The sequence below is a fragment of the Adiantum capillus-veneris genome, chromosome 4 (assembly GCF_014529385.1).
Source record: "Adiantum capillus-veneris isolate H3 chromosome 4, ASM1452938v2, whole genome shotgun sequence".
In the NCBI taxonomy this organism is placed as follows: Eukaryota; Viridiplantae; Streptophyta; class Polypodiopsida; order Polypodiales; family Pteridaceae; genus Adiantum; species Adiantum capillus-veneris.
In genome coordinates, this window is record NC_140934.1 from 166452542 (window position 1) to 166479444 (window position 26903).

The following is a 26903-nucleotide window of genomic DNA, read 5'->3' on the forward strand; positions in this document are numbered from 1 at the left end:
AACTTGGCACTGAGGCTTCAACATGAACAACAGATTTGAGAGTTTTGAGACCACCTTGAACCACCGGTCAAGCAAATGGGATCCAGCGACAATCACCACTCTCGCTCACGAGCATCGCACCAACAATGCAATTCTTACCTTCAAGACCAAAGCAGATTGAGTCAAGCTGCTTGAGCAATCGAAGCTTCTCAAGGACACAAAAATCTGGTTTGCTGAAGATCTCACACCCACCCAACTCAAACACAAGAAGACTGAACTTCAAAAGATGCGAGAAGCGCGCACAGCAGGGAAATGGGCAGTTTTTCGAGGAGGTAAAGCCATCATCCAAGAGTTTCAAACTCCCAAACCGGCTCCCCCCTCCTCACCTATCTCATCTTAGGTTTTTGTTCATTCCACCTTATCTTTTTTTTCCATCACTCAATGGACCCTCAGACCTTAATTGATATGTATCAGACGGAATCCTTTGTACTGTTTTGTTTCTGGTCCCATAGCTCATATATGACCTCCGTGGACGATAATTCAATCTCTCTCTCTCTCTCTCTCTCTCTCTCTCTCTCTCTCTCTCTCTCTCTTAGCTACATACAGGCCGAAATGGAAGCAAAACTGGAGAAGCTCGAAAATCCATGGACAAGGCGATGAAGGATTACAAGAAGACGGTTGATAGCAATATCAACACGATGAATCGGGACCTTTTAGCCCGCATTGCAAAGTTGGAGGTTGACACGGAAGAGTGGAAGAAGAAGCTTGCCATGCAAGCGGAGATGGAAGGATGGAGGATCGAGAAGGTAGGGATGCAAGAGGAGATCAACCTCCTCAAAGCCAAAGTAGAAAGTATGGAGGAGAAAGAAAATGGAGAGATTCTGGAATCGGAGAAGGAAGCTTTAAGAGAAGACATCACAAAAGCGCTCACCAAAACAATGAAGAGAAGATAGAGGCCAAGAGAGAAGGATGGGTGGAGGTAATCAAGAAGAAGATGAAAGCGGAGGTCAAAGAGGAGGTCAAAGAAGAGACTAAAGAAGAGCGCAAGCTTGAAGGAACACTACTGGCGAATGCCACCATAGAAGAAGAGAAGATGCGGCAAGCTCGGAAACTCAATGTGAGTAACCGGGCTCAAGGAGACAACCGCCGAAAACGATGGGAAAGAGTTATGCACAAAGCTTGGATATGTAGATAACCCCCGTCCCTTTCGTGAGTGCATGGTGGGTAGGGAGAGACCCTACCGAGAGAGCGCTCATGTTACAATTCACTAACCTAGAAGCAAAAATGGCCTTTATGAAAAAAAGAGTGGCGTTCAAGGCATTGGAGGGAGACCCTATCTATCTACATGATGACCTCACCATACTTCAAGTGAAACATAGACAAACATGCATGCCTAAGATAAAAGAATTGGGAAGAAGGTATTCTACCGAGATGGATGGATCTTTGTGAACGGAAAACCCTTCGCATAGCGGTTCATGGCCTATGAGATGATGATAAAGGATGTGCCTACAGAGCTACACATCGCAGTTTGGAACTGTAACGGGGCCATATGGACACACCCAGGACGGCTAGAGGAGGTGATGGAGAGACATGACATATTGCTACTTACAGAGACACATCAGAGCCCGGAGAGAGGGTTACCTAGAGTGGAGGGGTACCAGTGGGAGTCAGCTTACAGGAAGACCATGTGGCAGAGTACGGCACGAGGATCAGGAGGCATAGCTATGCTACTTAAGTGGGATGCAAGGACGAGTCCAGGTGGTGGCCTGTGACCCCGAGGCGAGGTACATGTGGATTAGGTTACAGTTATCTGAGGCTCAGATGCTCTACATTATGCTATGCTACTTCCCTCCCAGAGGATCGAGATATGCCACACATGGAGAGGACACTTCTACTATTGCGGAAGAGGAGGAGAAGACCACCTTAGTAGAGGCAGCAGTGGGTGACTCCCCATACTCGGTTCTCTCGGAGGACATCTTACACTACTCCACACAGGGTGAGGTGCTTGTGATGGGGGACTTTAATGCCCGGACACACAGCAGGCAGTGTGAGATATATGACATGGATGGAGGACCCAGAGATGATGCTTGCTATGGAGGCAGAGGAGACAGGAGCCATTCGGCTCTCTGTCGACATAGTGTAAGACAAGGGAAGCTAGAGCCTGAGAGTCCACCACCCAACCACCCATTATATAGGCAAGCCCTTGGCCCTTTGCCCTAGTTGGACTCCCTGTTCCACACCGCCTAGCCCGGCCCTGCCCTTGTTTAGTCCGGCCTTGCCGGTGTCTTGACATTACTCCCTCCTTAAGAAGAGTTTTCGTCCTCCAAAACAAAAGTGGGGAACTTCTTCTTAAGAACACTAATGTTTTCCCAAGTGGCACCTTCTTCAGGTCGGTCTTTCCACTTGATTAAGGCTTGTTGACGTACGTGATGACGTGTACGCAACTCATGATAATCAAGAACACGTTCAGGTTCATGCTGTAGGGTAGGAGGTTCAATGAAATCAACCAAAACCTGTTGGTCAATGACATTGTTGTCCCCATGTAACCGCTTACGTAAACGGCTTACATGAAACACCGGATGAATGCGAGAATGTGAAGGTAGTAATAATTTGTAGGCACGATCACCTACTCGCTTGAGTATTTTGGAAGGCCCACAGTATCGGGAAGATAATTTAGGTGTCGGCTCAGTTTTCAGACTTTCTGAATGTTCTGGCACACGTAAAAATACTTCCTCCCCTTCTTCGAAGGTAACTTGCCGACGTTTCTCATCAGCGTACTTCTTATACCGATCCTGTCCTTTCCGGACATTCTGACGAGCAAGTTTGAGCATATCCATGTGGTCTTGGAAAAAATCCTTAGCCTGTTGGAGTTTTTCGGTTGCCAACCCCACCGTAATTGGTGACCTAGGTTGAAACCCGTACATAAGCATGAAAGGACTAAAACCTGTTGTGACATGCTTAGCACTGTTGTAGGCAAAATCGAGAATAGGTAAGTATTCTTCCCAGTCTGACTGTTTTTTGTTGACGTATGCTCTTAGCATATCCTTTAGTACCGGTTAACCCATTCCGTTTGACCATCTGTTTCTGGATGATCAGTTGTACTGAGGTTTAGTTGTGTACCCAATCGTTTAAATACAGCTCTCCAAAAGTGGTTGTTAAACTTGGGATCACGGTCACTAACAATGTTACTTGGCAAACCATACAATTTGTATAGATTGTCCATAAATAACTTGGCTAGTTCTAGTGTCTTAACCGTTGATTTGGTCGGAATAAACTTACATAGTTTAGTCAACTTGTCTACGACCACCCATACTGAGTCATGACCTCGTATAGTGGTTGGTAAACCTACAATAAAATCCATAGAGGTGCTTTCCTATTTTCCATTGGGAATCTCCAAAGGATGTAAGAGTCCTCCTGCTTTCAGGCGCTCTGCCTTGTTAAATTGACATTTTGGCAGTGCAAGACATAAGCTTGAACAAAGCCATGTAGACCTGGCCAGTAAAATTGTTGTCGTACGAGAGCATAAGTTTTTCTAATTCCCGGGTGCCCTGCACTTGGGACTATCATGACATTCATAAAGAATTTGGCGCCGAATGTGTGTATCCGTCGGTACACAAACTCTCCCCTTGTGGAGTAGGTACTCATTGTCGATGGTAAAATGCTTCCATCGCTGTAGTTCATCACTTGATAAAGGAGAACTAGGTGTGGAGGTTAACTGTACACTACCGTCAATGGAGTGAGAAGGATCCCTCTTTTGAACATGGCTCCACACTTTGGAATATGCTTCATCATGCTCATATTTGCCCTTGAGAGAATCTAAAAATTCACTACGAAGTTCCGTGAACAAGAGCGAATTGATCTCTGGCATTCGACTGAGAGCGTCTGCCACTACATTGTATCGGCCTTTGCGATACCTTAGCTTGGCGTCATATTCCTGAAGGATCTTGGTCCACTTGGCTTTTCGACCCTGTAAATCCGTTTGTTGTGTAAACCATTTGATGCTTTCATGGTCAAACATAATCTCGAACTGAGCACCATAAGATAATGCCGCCATGTTTTTAAGGTAGACACTATTGCATAGAGTTCGCGTTCGTAAGCAGAATAGTTCTGCTGAGTTACATCAAGCTTCTTGCTTTCAAATGCAATCGGTCGTCCGTCTTGTAACAGGACTGCTCCAATAGCACGGTCATTGGTATCCGTTTCCTAAACGAATGGTTTCAAAGGATCTACAATAGCTAGTATAGAAGCTGTAGCTAATGTATCCTTGAGCGTATCGAAACTGTGCTGTTGAGTAGATCCCCACTGAAAAGCTTTACCTTTGCCTTTTAGTTGATCCGTCATAGGAACAACAATTTGAGCATAGTTTTTAACGAATCTTCGGTAAAAACCTGTAAATCCTAAAAATATCTGTAATTCTTCTAGATTTTTAGGAGGAGGCCATTTTCTTATGGTATCCACTTTGGATTGATCCATGTATAGACCGTTAGCTGAAATAACACGTCCTAAATAAAAATTTTCATCTTTTAGAAAATCACATTTAGATTCCTTGGCATATAACTTGTTTGTGCGTAACAACTCAAACATCTGTGTGAGATGTTGTAAGTGTTCTTCTTTAGAAGCACTATAGACTAAGATGTCATTGAGAAAAACAATGACAAATTTGCCGAAATATGGCTTCAAGACACTATCTATAAGTGTCATGAATGTTGCGGGCGCATTGGTTAACCCAAAGGGCATTATCAAAAACTCGTAGTGTCCAAACCGTGTTCGGAATGCAGTTTTAGGTATATCGGCAAGTCAAATACAGACTTGATCATATCCTGACCGCAAGTCGATTTTCGTAAAAATGCGAGCACGAGTGAGATTATCAAACAACTCATTTACTTTAGGCAATGGGTATTTGTTCTTAACTGTAACCGCATTTAAGCCCCGGTAATCTACGCACATGCGCATATTGCCGTTCTTTTTCTTCAGTAAGAGGATAGGCGAAGCCCATGGTGAAGAACTGGGTTGTATAAACCCTCTGCGAAGGTAGTCAGCAAGCTGACGTTTCACCTCAGCAGCCTCTGAATAACTCATACGGTAAGGTGGTTTACTAACAGGTTTACAGCCTGCAGCCGCGTCAATGCTATGTTGTACTGATCGTGTCGGCGGTAATCCTGATGGCAAATCATTAGGAAATACATCTTGAAATTCCTTTAATAATTTCTGTAATTGACTAGCAATGTTTGCTTGTTTAGAATTAGCAATTGGTGGAATAGAGGAGAGAGAAGCATGCGGCGTTGAGGAATGTTCAACAGACTCAATGTTAGAAAGAAAATGAGACAGTGAGTAACACAAGAAAACCTGATCTATTTCATTATCAGAAACTAGCTGCATAAGCTTAGCGGTACAAATCAGTGGTGATGAAGGTATATCTTTTTCTCCTAACAACAACACATGTGCGCCATGGGATTCAAACGTCAAGCTTTTGTGCTTATAGCTACGCTTCAGTGATGGTCCTAGGCTATGCAACCACTCCCTACCAAGAACCACATCAGCCCTTTCCATGTTCATAACCTGAAAATCCAAACAAGTAGAGTATCCTTGTACTCCCAATGGAACAGCTCGGCATTGAGTATCCCATATTTCAGTATCATGTCCATTTATCATTGCTACCTTGTAGCGGTGGGTACTCGGAGTTTGAGGCAGTTTGAGCTTTTTCACCAATCCGTAATTGATGAAATTGTGCGTAGCACCGTCATCTACCAAGATGCACACCTTGTGCCCTTGCAGATATCCGTGCATACGTACTAACTCGTGGTCCAAAGGTTGGTTGCCATGAGACAACATTCATGCACCACCTCAGTGTGTGTTACTTCCACAGTAGAGAATCTTGAGGAAGACTCAAGAGGCAGCAGTTGCACCGTGTGCACTGCTTTTTCCTTTCCATGTGCAGCAAATTTTCCCTTGGGACAATTCTTTTTGCCATGACCTCTTCCTAAACATTGAAAACATAACTTTTCTTTCTTGGCTTTATCAAAATCCTCAGGAAAGAGAGGACCCTTGGACCCCTTGGGTTTTTTAGATGCATCTGAATTAGCAACTAGAAATTTTCTTTTATTGTGCCCATACTGAGTGCGTGTATTACCATGTATACTAGCAGACACGTGACTATTATGTGTTTTCTTCTCATCAGGATCATCATGAATATGTGCTTTCACTATGGCTTCCTCAAGTGTTTTAGGGTCTTGGGTCTTGACATACTTCTTAAGCTCGGGTGTCAGACCTCGTATGAACCCCCGTACTTGTTGAAAGGTATCCAAGCCTTCCAACTTAAGGATAACGTCCCGATAGTGAGAGAGATATTCAAGGAGTGATGGGTATTGGTGCATGGAACATGTGTCCCAAGCCGTCCAATTCCGATTGGCCTCGTTTGCAGGCAAAAATTCCTTGCTAAACATTGCTTCAAAAGCTGTCCAACTCTGTGGTATGATGTTCTTCTCCTTGAGAGACATCCACCATTTGTAGGCCTTGCCTTCTAGAGTTAAGCTCGTTTGCAGAGCTCTGACTGCATCCGGAGTACGTCGTAAGGCGTGAATTCCATCCCACTTGCTGAGAAAGATATTCACTGCATCCTTATTGCGGTCTCGGTCTTTTCCCTTAAAAATTGGTGGTTTAGTGTTCTTTAACAATTTATCCACCTCTTTGGTAGTGAGAGTATGCGACGTATCAGCAGTTGGGCCTTGCCCTAGATTAGAAATGCCCTGCCCTTGTGTGGCAACGTGCTCATGCATGTGTGTGTCAGCAGGACTCTTAGATTGCTGATGCATTAATTGAATTACTAATGTGGATAGTTTAGTAACATTTTCATTCAAAGCTTTAAAATTTTCATCCATGACTGTCATGCGTGTCTGAAGTGCACGAAATTCTTGAATATCGAGCAATTCGTAAGTATCTTCTCCTGCCGTAGCGTCGCGGGTACTCTCCTTGAGAGGATCCGACCGCGGGCCATCATTGGTAGGATCAAGAGTACTTTGCTCAAAATCGAATGTCATATTGATATCCGAATCCATGGCTACACAATGCGGTGAAAGAAGTACTCAGAAAAAATACTTGATAGTGAGAGCACTCGCAAAGTATAGAAGCCTTGCTAACTCCATCAAAATCGAGAGTAATCCGGTGGAAAATGATTTGAATTATCCGCCGTATATGGAATTCCACTAGCTCTTGATAGTCGAATCAATTAGGCTTGAAAGCGGTAATTGATGTCAACAAAAACTTGTACTGCAACTTCGCCAAATTGGTTGTCTTGAAATTTCTGAGTTTCTGAGTAATACGCAGGAAATTGTCGTCAGAATGCGTGCCGGCTTCGTTGATGCCGCCTAGCTCGGCCTTGCCGTACTTGCACGCAGTGGAGTTGGGGGGGGGGGTGGGGTACCCATTGTGGGTACCACCCCTTAAGATTAAAATTGTTGTATATGGCCACTACCCCTAAGGGGGTGGGCGCCCTTCAAGTGGGAAAAAAGAGCTTCACTGTCGGCTATAGTGCCAACGGGCAGCGCGCAGAGGCTTGAGAGCCTGGGACGGTCGATGCGAAGCCCAAGGGGCTTCGGCCCTATGTCGTAAAATCACCAGCACGGCCTTGCTCCGCTAACGAGCCCAAGCGCGACCGCTTTGGTGCTCCTGCACCCGACGGTCCTCCCTTGCCAAGGTTGCGTGCCCACGGGCTGCAGCTTCGTTGTCGACCTTGCTAAGGGGTGATCCCCACTGTGTATGACCCCCACATGCAAGCCTTGAGTGGCTAGAAAGCTCCACGCCCTTCCCCCTTTCCCAAAATAGACACAAGCTCTGATACCAATGTAAGACAAGGGAAGCTAGAGCCTGAGAGTCCACCACCCAACCACCCATTATATAGGCAAGCCCCTGGCCCTTTGCCCTAGTTGGACTCCCCGTTCCACACCGCCTAGCCCGGCCCTGCCCTTGTCTAGTCCGGCCTTGCCGGTGTCCTGACACATAGGACCAGATAGCAGCAGATATGGGCACCATTTACTAGAGCTCGGCACCTGACACCATCTCGTTATTTATAATGGGATGTCACTGTGGCCCGGCTCTGATGCACTGACTTGCTTTCCTTTGGGAGGAGGCGGCAATACAGTAGATTGTCTTGGGGTCCAGAGAGACAACACAGGTAGTGACCTCTTTTACCGTCCCACCTTGCCCGATCGGAGCAGACCATACATACCTCTCTTTATCTCTAGCGGGGCCACCCTGCACATCTCCTCCATCTAGAGGCACACCCCATACCATTGTCTACTTCACAAAGGACCCGGCGGACATTTATGCGCATCATGTCTATGATGGCTTACTTCAGATGGATCCCACAGCACCCCTGAGTACACTCACTACACAGCTCTCTTCACTGCTACACACGACAGTCACTAGCAGCTTCCCACATCACACACATAGAGGCCACACAGTGAGATCTGGGGCTATGCCCCAGAACCGATGGTATGATGATGACTGCAAGGCGCTCTACAGGCGCCCCCACACACAGGAGGCATTAGGAACGATCACCCAGAGGGAGCCCAGACGACAGATGCGGCATCTATACGCCGCAAGCGGCGGGCATACGAGGAGGCTCAGTATTGGGATCTATATCATTTATTCATCAGTAGAGATGCAGCCACAGCTTGGTGCAGGATTAGGGAGCCTCGCCCCCCTACTCCCATAGAGGACCCACAGATATGGCATACTTATACAGAGGGCCTCTACCATGTCCCCCATCAGCCATCGATACCGCAGCCACTAGAGCCTCGCCCCGCCGTATCGATTTTCTTCACTACACATATGATAGATAGAGCTATTCAACGTCTACAGCATGGGAGATCGTCAGATCATACAGGTATACAGAGTGAGCACATTATATATGCAGTCGATACACTTGCTTCTTTTATTGCTTGCCTGTTTAACAGGGCACTCGCAAAGGATTTCCCAGCTGAGTGGACCATGCATACTATAGCACCTTCCACAAAGCTGGGGACATGACGGACCCAAACAACTACAGGACGATTATGATGGGCCACACGTTGGCCAAACTCAATGGTGCAGTGATGGAAGTGGAGTTGAGTACTTATGCAGAGAGAGAGGGGCTACGCGCTCCTGGCCAGGCCGGCTTTAGACGAGCCTTCTCCACCATCGATCACATTTTCACGTTGCGTTGTCTGATTGACCAGGCAAAAGCACGGAAGAGGAAACTCTATTGCTGCTTTGTGGATTTCCGCAAAGCCTTCGACACTGCCACGTGAGCGACTCCTCTAGAGACTTCAGTTGTTGGGGATACCAGCCGAGATGACTTGGGGGATCTATGCATTATATGAGCAGGTATTGGGGCGAGTACGATGCCCAGGAGGCCTATCGGATACCATTGCTAGCACCATTGGTGTGAAGCAAGGGTGCCCACTATCACCTACTCTATTTGGGCTCTACATCGATGAGGTAGCTGATTTTATCATACGAGGAGGCGGCGGTGGGGTTGACATCTCAGGTACACTGGTTCACATTATGCTATATGCTGATGATATCATTTTAGTGTCCGAGTCACAGGAGGGACTTCAGCTACATCTACAGGCCTTAGATGACTTCTGTGCACAGAGGGGGCTAACAGTGAACCTTAGGAAAACTAAGGCTATGATATTTCATACCTCTGGGCAGGTTCGACGACGGATGACTCTCACTCTCACTCTCACAGGAGGTCAGGTCGAGGTGGTGGACTCCTATGTATACCCGGGGATCACATTTGCTAGCACATCAGGGCGCTTTTCTATGGCCCGCGCAGCCAGAGATAGATTGACACGAGGATATGCTGCTTTGGCCATGCTGGAGCGACAGGGCCATCAGGCACACTTTCAAGAGCCCCGCACAAAGGGGTGGCTATTCGATACTCTGGTTACACCAGCATTGATGTATGCAGCGGCAGTATGGGCACCCGGACTCTCAGATTACTCTTGGACACAGATTGAGAGACCTCAGATTTTGATGCTCTCACGGGTGATCCGTAGCAAGCCTTCTGTACCACACGACATTGGTAGAGCAGAGTTTGCTGCACCACCCATGTTCGTAGAGGCTCTCTTTCAGGTTTGCTGCTTTATCCATCGCATGCGAGATATGGACCAAGGCAGATTATCACGCAGAGCTTTTGAGGCATCTAGACAGTTAGCTGAGACTGGTGACACAGGATCATGATATGCGGAGATCATACAGCTACTGACGCGCTGCGGCTGGGATATAGATCATTTATCACCTCTCCAATATGATCCCCATGCTCCACATTTGCAGCTCTCACATAGTGAGAGGAACATAGTTATGCGACAGGACCTATTGCAGCGCTATATGAGGCGGACATGGATCACCCCTCCCGAGCCCTTGCCCACGAAGATGCTATACTATAGAGATAGCTTTTTGAGCATCTCCAAGGATGGGTTTATTCAGAGACCTAGATATATGGATGCATACATGCCACACAATGCTAGAGTGGCGATTGGTCAGCTCAGAGTGTCATCACATCAGCTTGAGATCGAGACAGGTAGCGCAGCATGGGTGCCGAGAGGATATGTAGGTTATGCCAGGAAGAGGTGGAAAGCGAGGAGCATTACATTTGCAGGTGCAGAGCATATGGTGACATTAGAGAGAAACACACTACCATGTTCCGTGGGCTCCCTTCACTCCGTCAGATTATGGAGTCAGTAGATCAGCGTCGACTTGGCCAGTTCTTGGTCGAGATACAACATCATAGAGATGCTCTACTACGGGGTCCCTTCTACCACTACGAGTGGCGGGCGACGGTCACAGCTCACTTGACTTTTTCCAGAGATTTACACCAGTGCCGTCTCCGACACAAGGGGGGTTACACTTCAGCGGGCTGAGGACCTCCGAGCCAGACGGAGACCACGAGCACTAGGTTACATGACCCCTAGATCACATCAAGGGGAGATTATAGTGATTCGGGCTAGGCATCATCGTCATATCCAGGAGCGGATAGCCTACCTCCACACACACCTAGAGATTATGCTCCAGGGAATTTTTACCTCGCCATCACCTATGTATCAGATATTACACCCCCACTATGGTACTGGATATAGCTAGATAGTTATGCATTACATTCTTGTATACCCTACACATTGAGCCTTAGTAGTAGGGCTCCATCCATCATCCACTACATCATACCAGCAGCTCGATACTTAGTCTACCTCTTTTCATACTGTTATTATCATTCTGTCCTCTTTTGATATCCAGAGGACATTGACAGTTGTACATTGATTTGTCTCATAGGCTGAGTTCGGCCTCTAGCAGACGTTAATAAAGCTTTCTTTCTACGAAGATGGCTTTCTACAGAGAGCATCTTCTCCAGCTTACGGAGGATGGTTTTGTGACAAGGCCCAGATACATGGACACTCACCTGTCTCATGGGGTACGATGTGCTATTGGCCAGATACGCACATCTTCACACCAGTTGCGGATCAAGACTGGGAGATACAGTGGAGTACCAACAGAGGCCAGGACATGCCCCCTGTGTGACATCGAGCCTGAGACAGAGTTGCACTACACATGCCACTGCCCCGTCTACTACGAGATATGAGGCCGCTTCCATTGCTTGTTCAGAGAGGGCTTTGGACCATTCTCTAGAGTCATGCGGTACGGGGATCAGAGATGCCTGGGTTTGCTTTTGCTCGAGCTGCGCAGACATAGAGAGAGCTTGATGAGAGGAAAGATTAGCCAGTCTCAGAGACAGATCACAGACTTCTTTAGAGCTGCCACTGGACACCCGGAGGAGTTACTACCACAGGAGAGCTCGTCACTTTACACCAGAGGCATACTGATCGAATGAGCTGGGGAGATCCAGACGCCCACGACTGCGGAGGACTACACAACATCGACAGAGGCTGCATCAGAGGATCCAGGTCACTTTGGCTCGACATGCACAACGCCCGGTCAGACTACTGACCATGGAGGAGATTGATGAGATCCGCCAGCGACCGATGCTGGATCTCCTATGATCTACCTATCCCAGCTAGTTGTTTTAGCTGCTTAGTCCACACCCAGCAGTCTAGGATTCCATAATATTTTATTTTGTCATTTTGTCATCTTGTTACTCTGATATCAGATCCACCACATTGTAACTTTCTGGTCTCATAGGTCACTTTGGCCTTTTGAAGACGTTAATATAACATTTCATTTCATTTTCATTTCTCTCTCTCTCTCTCTCGCGTTGGTAGTCTCTAACCCCTGCTGTATGTGATTGTGGACTCAAAGCATGCACTCCTTTGGGAATTTACACTTCATGTGTACTCAGAAAGGAAAGCAGAAAATAGAAGGTTGTCAAAGCAGTGCATGTTCTGATGCATGTAATATATGTCTCTATTTCCATTTCCCTTCTACATGTTAGATTGTAGAGAGGATGTCCTGGTGTGTGATATACGTGGTGAATGTTTATATTCTGTTTGTACATCTACAGTTCTTTGACTTCGGATTCAATGTCGATGGCAGTTGAGTTGAAGCAGTGCTCGGCATTGGTAGAGCTTTCACTTGAGCACAACAAGCTAGTTCGACCCCTGCTTGATTTAAGGTTATTGTTATCTTTCTGTTAGTGACTTATAAACGTCTGCCTTGACATGATAGAAATGGCTGATGTATCGCTTGAATTGTTGCAGAGCTATGGCAGAATTAAGGACTCTTCGGTTGTTTGCAAACCCCCTGGAGTTTTTACCAGAAATTCTTCCTTGTACAAAGTTGAGAAATCTCTCTCTTGCAAATGTACGCATTGAAGGCAATGAAGAATTGTCAGAAGTTGATATACAGATTGAGGTAAGTGAGGCTCTGGTTTTGTGATATAGCTGAATGAAATTGATGCTGTTGTGCGCAAACCTTGAAGCTGGTTTTCTGGCCTGTAGTAATAGTTTTAAGTGGCATACTGTTATGACTAGTGTATTCTGGCTTTAGTTTGGAGTTTGCATGGATTCATCTACGTTGTATCTCTGCGTTCATCCAAGAACTGCTCAGCAGTATAGGAAGGACTGCTTGACATTGCATATGGTGCCTCGTGGGTAAGAATCATTTACAGCTGGCTTGGCCAGCTGTTTTTAGCTCAATTAAAAGTGATAGTAAAATCTGTAGCTAGTCTTAGTAGCCTGTGGAATCTGTAACACACAACACTGGAGAAGGCGGAGGCTTCTTCTTGCAATAGGTTAAGGTTTTAAAAGGATCTTGGGCTCTGATAAACATTGAAGCTGATAATGAGTTCACTGTTTTCAAGTCAAGTGTCTTTATATTAATTATTCTGTCAAAACAAAGAGCCTACCATGCTGCAGATGTAAGTGAGGGCATATTTCCTTGCTATGGGAATGATTGGTTGCTTGTTTTGGATGAATGTACAGATGGAGAGTGCTTCTTATTTTGTCGCGGCAAAGCACAAGCTCAGTGCTTTTTTTGCTCTTATTTTTCGCTTTTCTTCCTGTCAACATCCACTTCTAGCATCAGCTCTTGCTAAAATCGTGGAAGACAATGGAAATAGGTCAACAATTGGGAGGGATGAAAGTGCAGTACGCCAACTTTTGAGTATGATGCTTAGCGACAATCGCCATGTGGTGAGCATAACTACCTTCACAAGAACTTTTGTGACTTAAATTTTCTGAGCACAGTGAGCTTATAAGCGGATTTGTGCACATACATCTGTGCGACATTAGAAGTGCTGTCATACATTTTTGTAATCTTTTGCTCTTCAGGGGAGTTATCTAATTAGGTTGCAATAGTCATCGTTAGCTACATAACTTACATAACTTGGGACCAGGTGACCAATCCTGGGTGACTCATCTGTAACTTGGGTATATTTTTTTGTGACTACAGATAGTTTGGCCTGCAACGTGTTTTCTGACTAAAAAATTGACCTAAACCTATAACAAGGATTATGGCTTTACTGCTCGCCATCACCATGGTAGTAAAGCATCGTCATGTTTCTGCTCTTACATTTTTTTGGGACAGATGCCCTTAGAATGAGAAGATGTTGGTCGTAGAGTGAAAATTTTTCCGGTCAACTTTTCAAACAAGGAGAAAAATTGGTCAAGTTATCATAAGCATTGGTATCTTACAGCTGGCAGAGCTGTGCTGGTCATTGTTTGTTCTCTATGCAGCCAATGGGAGACTTCAGTTGGATCTTCCAGGGCAAAGGAGGAGAGTCGTCGAGCTTTTTTGAGGTGGTGTCTCACACAATATGTTTTTCACCGTGGCACAGGGCAGGATTTCATCGTATTGTACGACTCCTGCCAACCATCTTAAGCTTGGAGCATTTGTACATAATTTTCTTAGCTTGTATGGTTCCAGCAAGAAAAGTCAGTATGCCTATTCTGAGTTTCTCATTCGTGACGGTTTCTTGTGTTTTCGTCACCGTCCTTGTGTGTTACCTTCTCCTAGGAGTGCCATATTGCACGATGCACATGATTCACTCACGGGTGACCACAGAAGCATGCAAATCACTTTAGACAAGATACAAAGTTTGCATTCAAGGAATACATAGTATTTTATCATTGTTGATTGTGTCAATAAGTTTTGCATGCTCATTCCTTGGCAAGAATCACAACAAAAGCATTAGCATGATTTTCCATCAAGCATTGCTATTCCCGTTGTGGTTTGCCATAGAAGATTGTTGTAGGTAGAAAAGTGCAGTTTATCACATTTTGGTCAAGCACTCTTTGGAAAGTATGGCACTCGTCACATATTTCATTTGCATTTCATCCACAGTCTTTTAGGAAGCGGTCCTTTTCGAGTCATTAGAAACGAAAAAGATGTGTGTGAAATTGTGGGTGCCTAACTCACGGTCAATGCACACCATTTTCCGTGTTTTTTGGTTAATGTTGTTTCAGGGAGATCCGGTTTTCTTGTGTTGCTTTCAATGCAGCGCAAAGAAGCAAGCACTGCAGTCCTTTTCGAAGTTGCAGCAGAGTGGGCCAACAAAGAGTCCTTCACAGATTCTCCAGAGTTGTTGGTAGACTACACGGAAGCCATGCCGCTTGGTACTAGTACCTCACCATAAAAAGGGGAGGATTTCATGTGCATATCTAACCCTATGTGCATGTGGACAAGCTAACTCCTACTTCTAGGGTTTAGGACAGCCTAGGAAGTTTGTGAGTTTGTACGCAGGTCGTGTATGTCTAGGCACTTTAGAGTAGTTGCATACCCTTTGATTGCACATGAGCACAACCAATGTCTGCTAGGTGTAGGCACTGGGGAGTGTTCCATACAGAATCATTAGTATCAAGCCTAGGAAATAACTATATATGAAGCACCTCTTATTAATAGGTTTATAACTTAATAATAATTGACATTTAGCCAAGCATTTTACTAGAAGTCGTGGGATTTTAGCCCTCCGCTCGACCCAACTTCTTTTACCTATATAGGTGACCCTAGGGGTCATCTCTTCAACATTCCAATACTACCCGTAGTACCAGTGCCGAGCAGCACAAGTACAACCTAGCGTTTTTGCATCACCACCTCAATGTTTTCATCCATCAGCCTATCGCCAACATCAGCAGTAGATTCAGCCCAGCATTTTCACCATCATCATCGCCAGCACCCTTGCAGTCGTAGACCCCCCAGCATTAGCATCAGTAGCAGATCTCAGCCTTAGCGTTTTTACCACAGCAGATCAGTGTTTTCAGTTTTCAGCCCATCCTCGACATTGGCCGTGCCAAATCAGCCCATAGCCTCGTTGAGTTTGCAAATTCCGTCAGCATCCCTAGTGTTTTGCATTTTCAGCCTTTAGCCTCGCCGAATTAAGCATCTACTACAAGATCCCATCAACATCTCAACATCGAGATCCGTTGTATAAGCATTTGTGCAATCTAAAGCAAATACCTCTCTAGCGGCAGAGAGGGGGGCCCTTCTCAAGGGGCTTTGGGACCCCATCGATGTTAGTCTTCCTCTCTCTCTCTCTCTCTCCACTTAGAGAACCTTCACTCACAGTATCATTCTCTCTTCTCTCTTTAGTCTATTGCATATCTCTTCCATGAAGTAAAAGGAACTCTCTCATGAAGTAAAAGGAACCTTGAGTACGCACTGAGCACTCATCTTGAGTTATCACCAAAAATCACTTGTGCTGTATGTAACACAAGTCAATCCATCCTCTCCAAGGCAAGATGCACCATCAAAGCCAACCAGTATATCACACATCTCTCACAAAAGTTAAAGGGGCTAGGAAACTGACATATAACCTGCATAACCACAGGGTGAACATGAGAGCAAACCTCCTCTCATGCGTCATTAGTCAACTAATCTGCAGTAAACAAATGCTCAAAATAATTTAAAGCTATGCCAAGGACCACATCAGGATTTGTGTGCAACGTGCCTGCAAAATCTCCTAAGGCCCTAATAGAAGTCAGCTTGGGACCCTCCTTGAATTGTGCAAAGAAATCCTTATACATCCTATCTGCCTTGGATATCTATAGTATAGGTGAATTTGAATTTCTCAATTTAAATGTGACTAAGAGTCTCTTTGGTGTCAAATTTGCACTCATCTAGATACTCATCTCCTGGACTCTCCTCAAGCTCGTTTCGTGTGGAACAAAGCTTGTTGCCTCTCTGCAACTGTCAATTTTGTGACTAGAAGGATGATCAGGCAAGCCACAGTTGCATACCCTCACTTGCACAATACAGTCACTTGAGCATATAGGCACATGCACAGTCACTTAACTCATCATTATAAGTGACTTTAACATGACATTTATAGAAAGTAGGTAGGACAAATGGCTGAAAAACCTATAATAGAGTCACTTGGCCTTCAGGTTTTAGATATATCTAAACCTAGTACCCGCATGGGCATCCAGTGCCCCCAACACCCTAGCGTTTGCAGATTGCATCAATTTAACCCAACGTTTTTGCACCAGATCAACCCAACGTTTTTGCATGAGTTCAACCTAGCATTTTTGCATCAGTTCAACGTTTTTGCACCAGATCAACCTTGCATTTTTACACTATATGGTCGGTGTTTACATCGGAGCAATACCTACCTCTACAATATCCGTAAGTTTGGAGGAGTTTTCATCGGCTTGCATCCACAAGCATTAGAAGAATTCAATATGAGAAGTATGGAAAGCATCCATAGGAAGTTCGGCAGTTGTATCTCATCTTTAACAGGGGGAGAGGTCACATGCGTATTGCACTTGAGCCACGTGGACAAAGCTATTGCTAGAGGTGAGCATGTGTCTTAGCTAGTATAGCTTAGGATCTTGCCTAGCAATTTTGTGAACCTCTCGAAGGACGTGCGTAATCCAGCAAGTCATAGTTGCATACCCTCACTTGCACAATACAGTCACTTATGCATATAGGCAAGTGAACTGTCACTTATGTCATCTATTAATAAGTGACTTTAACATGACAGTTGTAGAAAGTAGGTAGAGCAAATGGCTAAAAACCTATAAAAGAGTCACTTGGCCTTCAGGTTTTAGAAGTATCAAAACCTGGTACACGCAGGGGCATCCAATGCCCACAACACCGCAGCACCCTTGCGTTTGCAGATTGCATCAGTTCAGCCCAGCGTTTTTGGACCAGACCAACCTAGCGTTTTTGCATGAGTTCAACGTTTTCGCACAAGATCAGCCCAATGTTTTTGCACTAGATTAGCCTTTGCGTTTTTGCATCAAATAGCTTTCAACATTCCAGTATTGTATCATCATTTGTGCAAGTAATCAAAGAAGGTAATTGCTTTGGCAAAAGAGAAAGGGGGCCCTTGAGGGTGGACATGCAGTGCCATCTCTCTCTCTCTTTTCTACCTCTCTCTTTGATTGTGTTTAGTTCTCTCAAGTGAAGTAAAGTAACCTTGTGTTTGTGGGAAGTACTAGTTTTGATCTAAAATCCTTAATTCCTTTTATTGCACCTAACACCTAGATGCCCCATCTCATGACATCTAAGGCTCTGATTCGGTCTACCCGTCATTACAATCCTTTGCGAGTGTAAAACTCCTTTCCACTCAAAAGTGATGGTATTTGGAAAGACCGTGGAAGGGGCGGTAACCACCTTTATAGATGGCACAGATGTCTGGATCAGTACATGTGAGCCACTCTTGGACATTGACATGAGCATAGGAACGCCCAACCAAGGGGCCACAAGCCACTCTTTGTGATAGAATCTCAATACGATCACCTATCTCCTGCTCCAACTCCTTTGAAATGAGGAAAGATGGTCTTATAATACTTGAGAGAGAAGACCTGACTGAAAACCTGAAAACCTGTACCACTCATCCTTGCCCGTGATATGGATATGTGGGATAGACTTAGGTGTGTGTGTGTGTGAGAGAGAGAGAGAGAGAGAGAGAGAGAGAGAGAGAGAGAGAGAGAGAGAGAGAGAGAGAGAGAGAGAGAGAAATGAAATGTTATATTAACGTGTTCAAAAGGCCAAAGTGACCTATGAGACCAGAAAGTTACAATGCGGTGTATCTGATACAAAGTCACATTAACAAAATAAATTAAACTAGAATAATAAAATATAAATACTGCGGAATCCTAAACTAAGCTGATAGGTGTGAAAGGTGAAAGGCGTGAAATGTGTGAACTAAGCAGTACTATGTGTAGACAATATGGGAGGGAAGTAGAGATCCATCTTCATCTGCACTCTGGACGACGAAAAAGTATGGCTCGAATCCTTTGTTGTAGCCTCCTTCGAAACTGTGTAGCTCCTCTTCTCCATCGGGGTCGTCTAGATCTCCCTAGCTCCAATGCTCGGTCTATGAGAATGCCAATAGTGCGGGCAGACCTCTCCACTGTTGGCTGCTCCCCTGTCTGTTCTTTTGGGTGTACAATATCTAGTGTAATCTGTGATCTGTCTCTGGGGTTGTCTCTCTTCAGCTCTCCTCAGTAAAGTTTCTCTATGCCCGTGTAACTTAATTAGATATAGCCCAAGACATCTTTGATCCTCATAACTCATGACCCTAGATAGAGGCCCAAAACCTTCTCTAAATAGACAATGAAAACGGCCTCGTATCTCATAGTACACTATGTAATGACATATGTAATGTACCTCTATCTTCGGCTCTAGATGGCATAAGCGGCATATCCTGCTATCTGCTGGTGTCCCTTTGAATCTGCCAGTCTCAATCTTGAGCTGATGTGAGGACGTGCATATCTGGCCAATGGCACAATGCAAACCATGAGAAAGATGCGTGTCCATATAGCTAGGTCGAATCACAAACCCATCCCCCGTGAGGTGGAGAAGATGCTCTTTATAGAAAGCCATCTTTGTGCCCAACTCCTGTATCGGCTCTATCCATGTCCTCCTCGTGTCAAGCTGGATCAGATCCTGACAAATGAGACTATTAATCTCTACCCGCGTCAGAGACCTCAAGGGTGCCTGTAGAGAGTATTGAAAAGGAGGCAACCTGTCCATGGTGAAACCATGTGTCTGAAACCATGATGCCATCTGTGCATACCAGCATGATGTATCCCCATTAAGAGCTAATTGTCTGGAGGACTCTAGAGCCACCCTAGCATATCTGTCTCTGGTAGTATCCCACAGACTGTGTACAAAGGAGACTGGTCTGGTAAGCGCCTCAATCTCCATAGGGGGGGTAGCTAATTTCTCTCAAATGATATCATGCGGTACGGAAGCCTTGGCTCTAATTAGCCGAGAGTTCATAGATACAAGGGGCTTCTCCATACGCCTCCAACCATCCTGGCCTACAGAAGGTCCCCAAACCTGCACCCCATATAACATAGTAGAGGCAACCAAAATATCAAAGAGCCATAACTTTGTCCTAGGTTCCTGGAACTGAACCTGCGAACACATCCTCTCCATTCCTCCTAGAGCCGCACTTGCTCTAGTTAGTCTAGTCTCTGCTGCTCTTCTCAAAGAAAATCTCGGCCCAGTAAAGACTACCCCTTGGTAAGTGTATACATCTGTATACTCCACAATCTCCTGGCCATATTTGAAAGTAGGTACTGATCTCCTGACCCATTGCAGTGTGGTGTTAAACACCATAACCTTGGTTTTACCTACGTTTATACACAATCCACTATCCTTTGCAAAACTGCATAGTGCATCCAAATGTCGTTGCATACCTTCTGGTGAGGCAGATATCAGCACAATATCATCAGCATATAGCAACAATGGGATCCACGTCCCTGCCAGCTGGGCACCCCTGTCACCCTCTCTGTCAATGTAATCAGACACCTCGTCAACATATATACCAAATAGAGTAGGAGACAATGGGCAGCCCTGTTTCACTCCAATAGTAGAGTGAACTAAATCAGATACCCCTTCCGGAGTGCGTACATGTCCCATCACTGATCTGTACAAAGCCATAATCCCCCAAATCACCTCTATGGGCACCCCCATCTCCTGTAGTCTGCCCATCAATCGAGCTCTTGGTACCATGTCAAATGCTTTGCGAAAATCCACAAAGCTACAATAGATCCGTCTCCCATGTGTTCTGCCCTCCTCAATGATGGCCGTGAGTGTCAGAATATGATCAAAACCCCTCCTGAAGCCGGCCTAACCTTTGCTCGTACACCCTCGCCCTCTGCCCAATTATTCAAGTGTTGCTCCAGAATAGATGCATATGACCGTGCCAATGTGTGCATGTAAAACCGGATGCTCCAAGAAATCGCTGTAAGCCATTAAGTATGGCTAATCCATGTGTAGTCATCATTTCCATGAGGTATCTCCCATACTCCGTCTGCTCTCTGTCATCTGAGCATCTGTCATGTCCCAACTCACCCACATCCAGCTCTCTAAGCATCTCATTTGAAGTGTCATAGAAGACTGTCTGCGAGTTGCCCGTTCGGGCATTGAAGTCCCCTAGGAGAATGATATCACCAGCCCTAGAAAACTCCCATATGTCATCATCTAGTATAGAGAAAGGCGACTGTCCTCTGGATGCAGCATACATTGATGTACTGAGGAAAGTAACATATGGCAATATATAGGAATCGACCTGTGTCAGCTCTCAGTCTCATCCACATATATCTAGCATGATCATCTCTTCGTACAATATGCAGTAATGGTTGTAGTTCCTCTCTGAATAGCACTACTAGTACTCCTGAACCTCTACTCCCATGCTCAGATCTCGCATTTGTCCTGTGAGCTGTCTCCCATCTGTATCCCACCGCATGTGGCATCACCTGTCCAGGGGCCTGATGAGTCTCTGAGAAGAATACAATATCCTTGTCTTTGAAACTTTCCTCAAATGCACCCACGTCCAACCTCATAGACCCATTACAATTCCAGATAGCCATCTTCAGTGTGGTCCCATAGGTTTCGCACTGTCATGCAGTGCGCCGCTCTAAAATCACCACCCGTCCATCTCTGTAGAAGGCCATCTTTCCCTTCTACCTTACCGCTGTAATCTCTGGCATTACCTCTCTGATATGGGCGAGCTGTGAGAGAGTCAGGTCATCATCGAGGAAAATACCTGTCTTTTTGAGAATAGGCCTCTTCCTCAAGAATTCCTTCTTCTCTTCCAACGAGGGGAAGCGTAATATGAGAGCTCTCCCCTTTGAAGACTCTCCAATGCCATCACTTTTCTTACCTACCCTCCATGCCTTTGTGTGCAAAGGCTTCTCCATCCCCATCATGGATGTAAGGCTTGTGACCTCTTTCTCCACATTGTTTATGTCCTTGAGACCGGTCACTCTCACATGCAGGGCTCGCATGCGCCTTCTTTGTTCCTCTTCGAGGGTCATGTTGATAAGCGTCGGTGTACAAGGAGTTTCTTGACCTTTCCCTTTCTTGGCAACCTCAATCCATTTTTCGGCTTTGTCCGCCTTTTTCTGTGTCCTTGTTATCATCTCCACCCATGAAGATGTCTTTGCCACACTCAGTTTCTCTTCCTCTGTGATCATCCTTACCTGTTCCTTGATTTCCTTGATTTCATCTATTACCGAGGGCTGAAATTTGCCTTCCTCTAGTCCACTGCTTACTCTATCAACAAGCTCCTGTTTAAGGGCTGAAGCCTGAGACTTCTTTTTTGAGTGTCCGGTTCTCCTATTTGAGGGCTGAGACTTCTTCTTTGAGTGTCTGTATTTCTGCGTTAAGGCTCTCTTTCTCCTTCTTCCATTGTGCGCCTTCATTGAAGACCATCTGAAGGAGGTTGGCCTTCTCCTTCCATGTCACGTGACACATCCCAACCCTATGTGTCCGTGGACAAGCTACACCACAACAGGGTTCAGTCAGTTCAATCAAGTCTAGAATAGCAGTGATCTGGCACTTTTGTGAGTCTATTCGTAGACCGTGCATGCCCAGTCACTTAGCATAGATGCATATCCTCCGGTTGCACACAGCATGATCATCGGAATTCCCATCAGAATCCATTAGCATCAGTTAGGGGAATTTTCCAGTGCATTTAGCCTATTTTCCTATTTATTGGGATTTTCACTTATTATTTTTTAGTGACTTTCCTACAAAAGTAGGTAGGGCAATTTTGCTAAGTTAATATATAAGCAAAACAAAGTTCACACTTCCTGGCAGAAGAGGCAACAGGAGCACCTTGCTCAACAGGCAACTTCTCAGCAAGACCAACCCCCGCGACTACTCTGGTGTTCTCTCCACAGAAGACCTAGCGTTTTTGCATCAGATCAGCCCTGGCGTTTTGTGCACAACAGATCAGCCCCGGCGTCATCACGACACAACAGATCAGCCTAGCGTTTTTGCATTTGCAGAACCCCGGCGACAGAAGGACCAATTTCAGCCCCTGGCGTTTTTGGATTTCAGCAGCAAATTAAGACCGGCAATATTCACCTAAAGTGTAGCAGATTCAGCCCGTAAAGACCATCAGTTTTCAGCCCTAAGAAACCTCATTTTTCAGCCATAAAAACGCAGCCAAAACAGTCATTTTCAGCCACCGAAACAGTCCCGAAATTCAGCGATTAAAAGATCCCAGATTTCAGCCACCAAGTCGTCGTCGTCACCACCGTCGTCGTCATCGGCATAGTCCCATTGCATCAGTCCATTGCATACACATTGTACACCTTGTGCAATCAAAGAATAGACCACTCTCGCCGACGAGAGTGGGGCCATCGGAGGAGGGTTTTACAACCTCTCGGTGTCGTATCTCTTCTCTCTCCTTCTCTCAGTCTCATTCAATTGCACGCACAATATCCACTCACTTTGTTCGTGACCACAGCACTCCATAAGACGGAAAGCTCTCTCTTTCCCTAAGAACTAAAAGGAACCTTGAGCAATAAAGATCACTAATCTTGAGAAAATACAACAATCATTCCGCTGCACCTAACATTCCACCATCCTTCCATCTCTGTTTTCCACTCCTTCATTTCCCTCTCCATCTGCGGCATCCGCTTGTTCGTGAGCATGAAGGTTGCCTTTGCTCGTGACTTGCAAACGTGTGAGACATTGACGGCTTCCGTGTCCTGTGCAGGGTCCTGTGTAGGGGAGATTGCTTCCATGTTTTGTCGTCCAAGAGATGTATCGGGCTCACTTACCATTTCGCACACAGAATTTCCCACTGAATCCTATGCGTATGATGTCGCGTATAATGCCCAGCTGAGCTACGCATATGATGTCTTCCCAACTACATGTAGGATGCCTGACCTCCTACGCGTAGGATGCTTGCTGACCTACGTGTATGATGTCTGTTGACCTACGCGTACGATGACCCTCCTACGCGTATGGAGTGAAAGCGCCTACCTGTGTGAATGATGTTTCCGCCTACGCGTATGATGATGCCGCCCGTGCGCTCTTGTTGCCGTCTACGCATATGATGTCTCCGTATGCATTGTTTCCGCCTGTGTATCTGACCGCCAGCTTCTGCTGTCCAGCTAGGGGGCAGGGGGCAGCATCGCGAAGGGGAGCAACAGTAGGGGGCTGCAGCGCGCAGGGGGCGGGGCTGCAGGGGATAGCGTGCAAGGGGTGATGCGAGTAGGCAGGGGCAGGGCAGACAGGGCGTGAGCAGGCAGGTAGGGGCGGGGGCAGACATTGCGCGAGCAAGGGTGAGGGCGTGAGCAGGGGGTGATGCGAGCAGGCAGGGGCGGGCAGACAAGGCGCGAGCAGCGCAGGGACACCAGCAGGGGAGAGAGAGAGAGAGAGAGAGAGAGAGAGAGAGAGAGAGAGAGAGAGAGAGAGAGAGAGAGAGATGATGATGATGTATTTACGTCCTCGGGGGGCCAAAATGACCCATGGGACCACAAAAAAATCTACAAGAGGCTCCCCTCATGTGTGTAGAGGGGGTAGTGGGCTAGTAGCTTTCTTGTGTGTTAGTGTTGTGTGATGATCCAATACTTTGGCAAAGTAGATGCCTAAAGCTATTGGGGAGGGGTGTGTCCGAGAGAGAAGCTCCTCGAAGGTGACATCCCCTTGCAATAGCAGTGGGAAATCAACACGGATGTGTGCGTATGCTGGGCACTCGATGGTGACATGGGCCTCGCTTTCCACTTTGTTTAAATTGCATTGTGTGCATGTCCACACACACAGAGAGACAGAGAGAGAGAGAGAGAGAGAGAGAGAGAGAGAGAGAGAGAGAGAGAGAGAGAGAGAGAGAGAGAGAGAGAGATTGATTTTAACGTTTATATAAGTCGTCCCATGAGACAAATTAAGTGTACATGTGTGTGTGTCCTTTATCTATCAGAAAAGACAAAACAATCAGAACTGGTATAGAATAAAAGAAAAAAAACGATAATGTATGATGGGATTTTGGGGGGGGGGGGGAATGGAGCTCCAGTATTACGGATATGTGCATGTGTTTATGCTCAGGGTAGCAGATGCATCTAGCTAGCTAGCTCCATGTTGTGCTATATAGGGGCGTGTAGAATGTGGTACATAGGAGGATTAGGAGCAAGGGTTGCTCGAATGAAAAAACACACACACACACACACACACACACACACACACACACACACACACACACACAGAGAGAGAGAGAGAGAGAGAGAGAGAGAGAGAGAGAGAGAGAGAGAGAGAGAGAGAGAGAGAGAGAGAGAAGCAAGGTGCATAATGCCATGTGATGCGACCATGACCCCGACTAAAAAGAACTAAAGATCGTGCCCATGTGTGAAGAAAGGAGCATCGACGCTTCTCGGCTGCCTTGGAGGAGCCTGCTAGAGTATTCCACTAGCTGCGAAGAGTATGTAGCAGCTCATTCCGAATGGCTGTCAAAGGTGGTGGATGTAGGAGAAGACTGCACGCCTAGAATGTGAGCACACCGAGCCTCCACATGGCTCAAAGAGTGATAATGTAGATCATAATAAAAACTGTCTCTCATTGGTAGAGATCCAATTGCTGACCTACATCTAGAATCATCTGTAGACTGCCCGATCTGTAACCGCGGACCAAGTGCGAACAAGCAATCTTGCATGCACTATCATCCACATGAAATAACATATCCAACGGTCGATCATGAGAGTCCAGATGCATAACCCAAACTGTCGTTGAAAAGTGAGATATATACACTAATCCTGCCATACCTCTAATTGACGTGGAGGGTGAGGTGGGTGTTGTGTTTGTAGGATAAGCTTTCTCCCAAGAGAGACAATGTACTCAAAAATGAAAAGAGGGGCTCCATCAACCTTCAAAGAAGGCCACTGCCACTCACGAGGATCCCAATTCAAATCAACTAGGGGCCTTCCCTGCCATAGCCACAATCCCCAAAGCGGTGCCTTAACACTTTGAACTTGTACCTCCGCATAGACAAGTTGGGTTGAGATACTCTTTAAGTATGTTGACAAGGCTTCTTGCTCTTGCATAATGAGACCATAAAGTTGAATTTTGAGGCTCATTTTCGAGTGCTTACCTCAACAGTCCCCAAAGCGCCTCCAATGTAGTGAAGACACGGTCAACACATGAGCGCTACTCTAAAGAGCCCACCACTCTGAGCTTGTACCTCCGCATAGACAAGTTGGGTTGAGATACTCTTAAATTTGTTGACAAGGCTAGCAACATCATCTTGCTCTCGCATAGTGAGACCATAAAGTTGAATTTTGAGGCTCATTTTGGACTGCTTAACTTGAGCACCAAAAAGGTGCTCTAAAGAGCCCATCACTCTGAACTTGTATCTCGGCATAGACAAGTTGGGTTGAGATACTCTTTAAGTTTGTTGACAAGGCTAGCAACAACATCTTGCGCTTGCATAGTGAGACCATAAAGTTAAATCTTGAGGCTCATTTTGGAGTGCTTACCTCGAGCACTGAAAAGATGCTCTAGAGTTTGCCAAGCGTCATCCATGTGGTGAATGAAGTCGTCTTTAAGTGCCTTGACGATGATTCCAAGTGCTTGCTCATCTTTGGCTTGTTGTTGAACATTCAGGGTTCGTGTAAAATAGTCATTCTTCTCAAAGCCCTACTAAGTAGCTTTGATAACATTGTAACTGTGATCAAAGAGAAAGATCCCATTTTCGCATTTGAAGATGTAATCAATTCACTTCTAGAGGAATAAAAAAGAATTGGCACTTGCACAATGTTAGGTGCAGCGGAATGAATGTTGTACTTTCTCAAGATGAGTGATCCATATTTGCTCAAGGTTCCTTTTAGTTCTTATGGAAGGGAGAGCCTTCCGTTCTTAATGGAGAGTGCTATGATCACAAACAAGTGAGTGGATACTGTGCGTGCAAGTGTATGAGACTGAGAGATAGAGAGAAGAGAGATACGACACCAGAGACGTAAAACCCTCCTCCGAAGGCCCCACTCTCGTCGGCGAGAGCGGTCTACTATTGATTGCACAATCTGGTACAAATGGTATGCATGAGACGATGACGACGGTGATGACGAAGTCGACCTAAGGGTTGAAATCTGCAATCTTTCTACTGCCGTCCAAAAACGCTATGGGCTGAAATCTGCAAATCTTCTAACTGCTGCTGAATTTTGACTCTATGTCGGTGACGATGTCGATGATGACGATGCGACGATGACGCACTGAAAACGCTGATGTTCCTTGACTTTCCGTCGCGGTGAATCTGCAAA

At 45.8% G+C, this 26903-nt stretch overlaps 1 protein-coding gene across 2 annotated transcripts in view; it reads left to right on the forward strand.

Annotated features, from left to right (window-relative positions):
* Window positions 1-26903, forward strand: part of LOC147460314 (phospholipase A I-like protein) — a 113268-nt gene that overhangs the window by 7949 nt on the left and 78416 nt on the right. For both annotated transcript variants that reach the window (XM_086511397.1, XM_086511399.1), the window contains exons 3-5: window positions 12505-12583; window positions 12669-12822; window positions 13392-13601. In XM_086511397.1, coding sequence (XP_086367523.1) covers window positions 12505-12583; window positions 12669-12822; window positions 13392-13601 — 443 coding nt within the window. The remainder of the gene's footprint in view (window positions 1-12504; window positions 12584-12668; window positions 12823-13391; window positions 13602-26903) is intronic.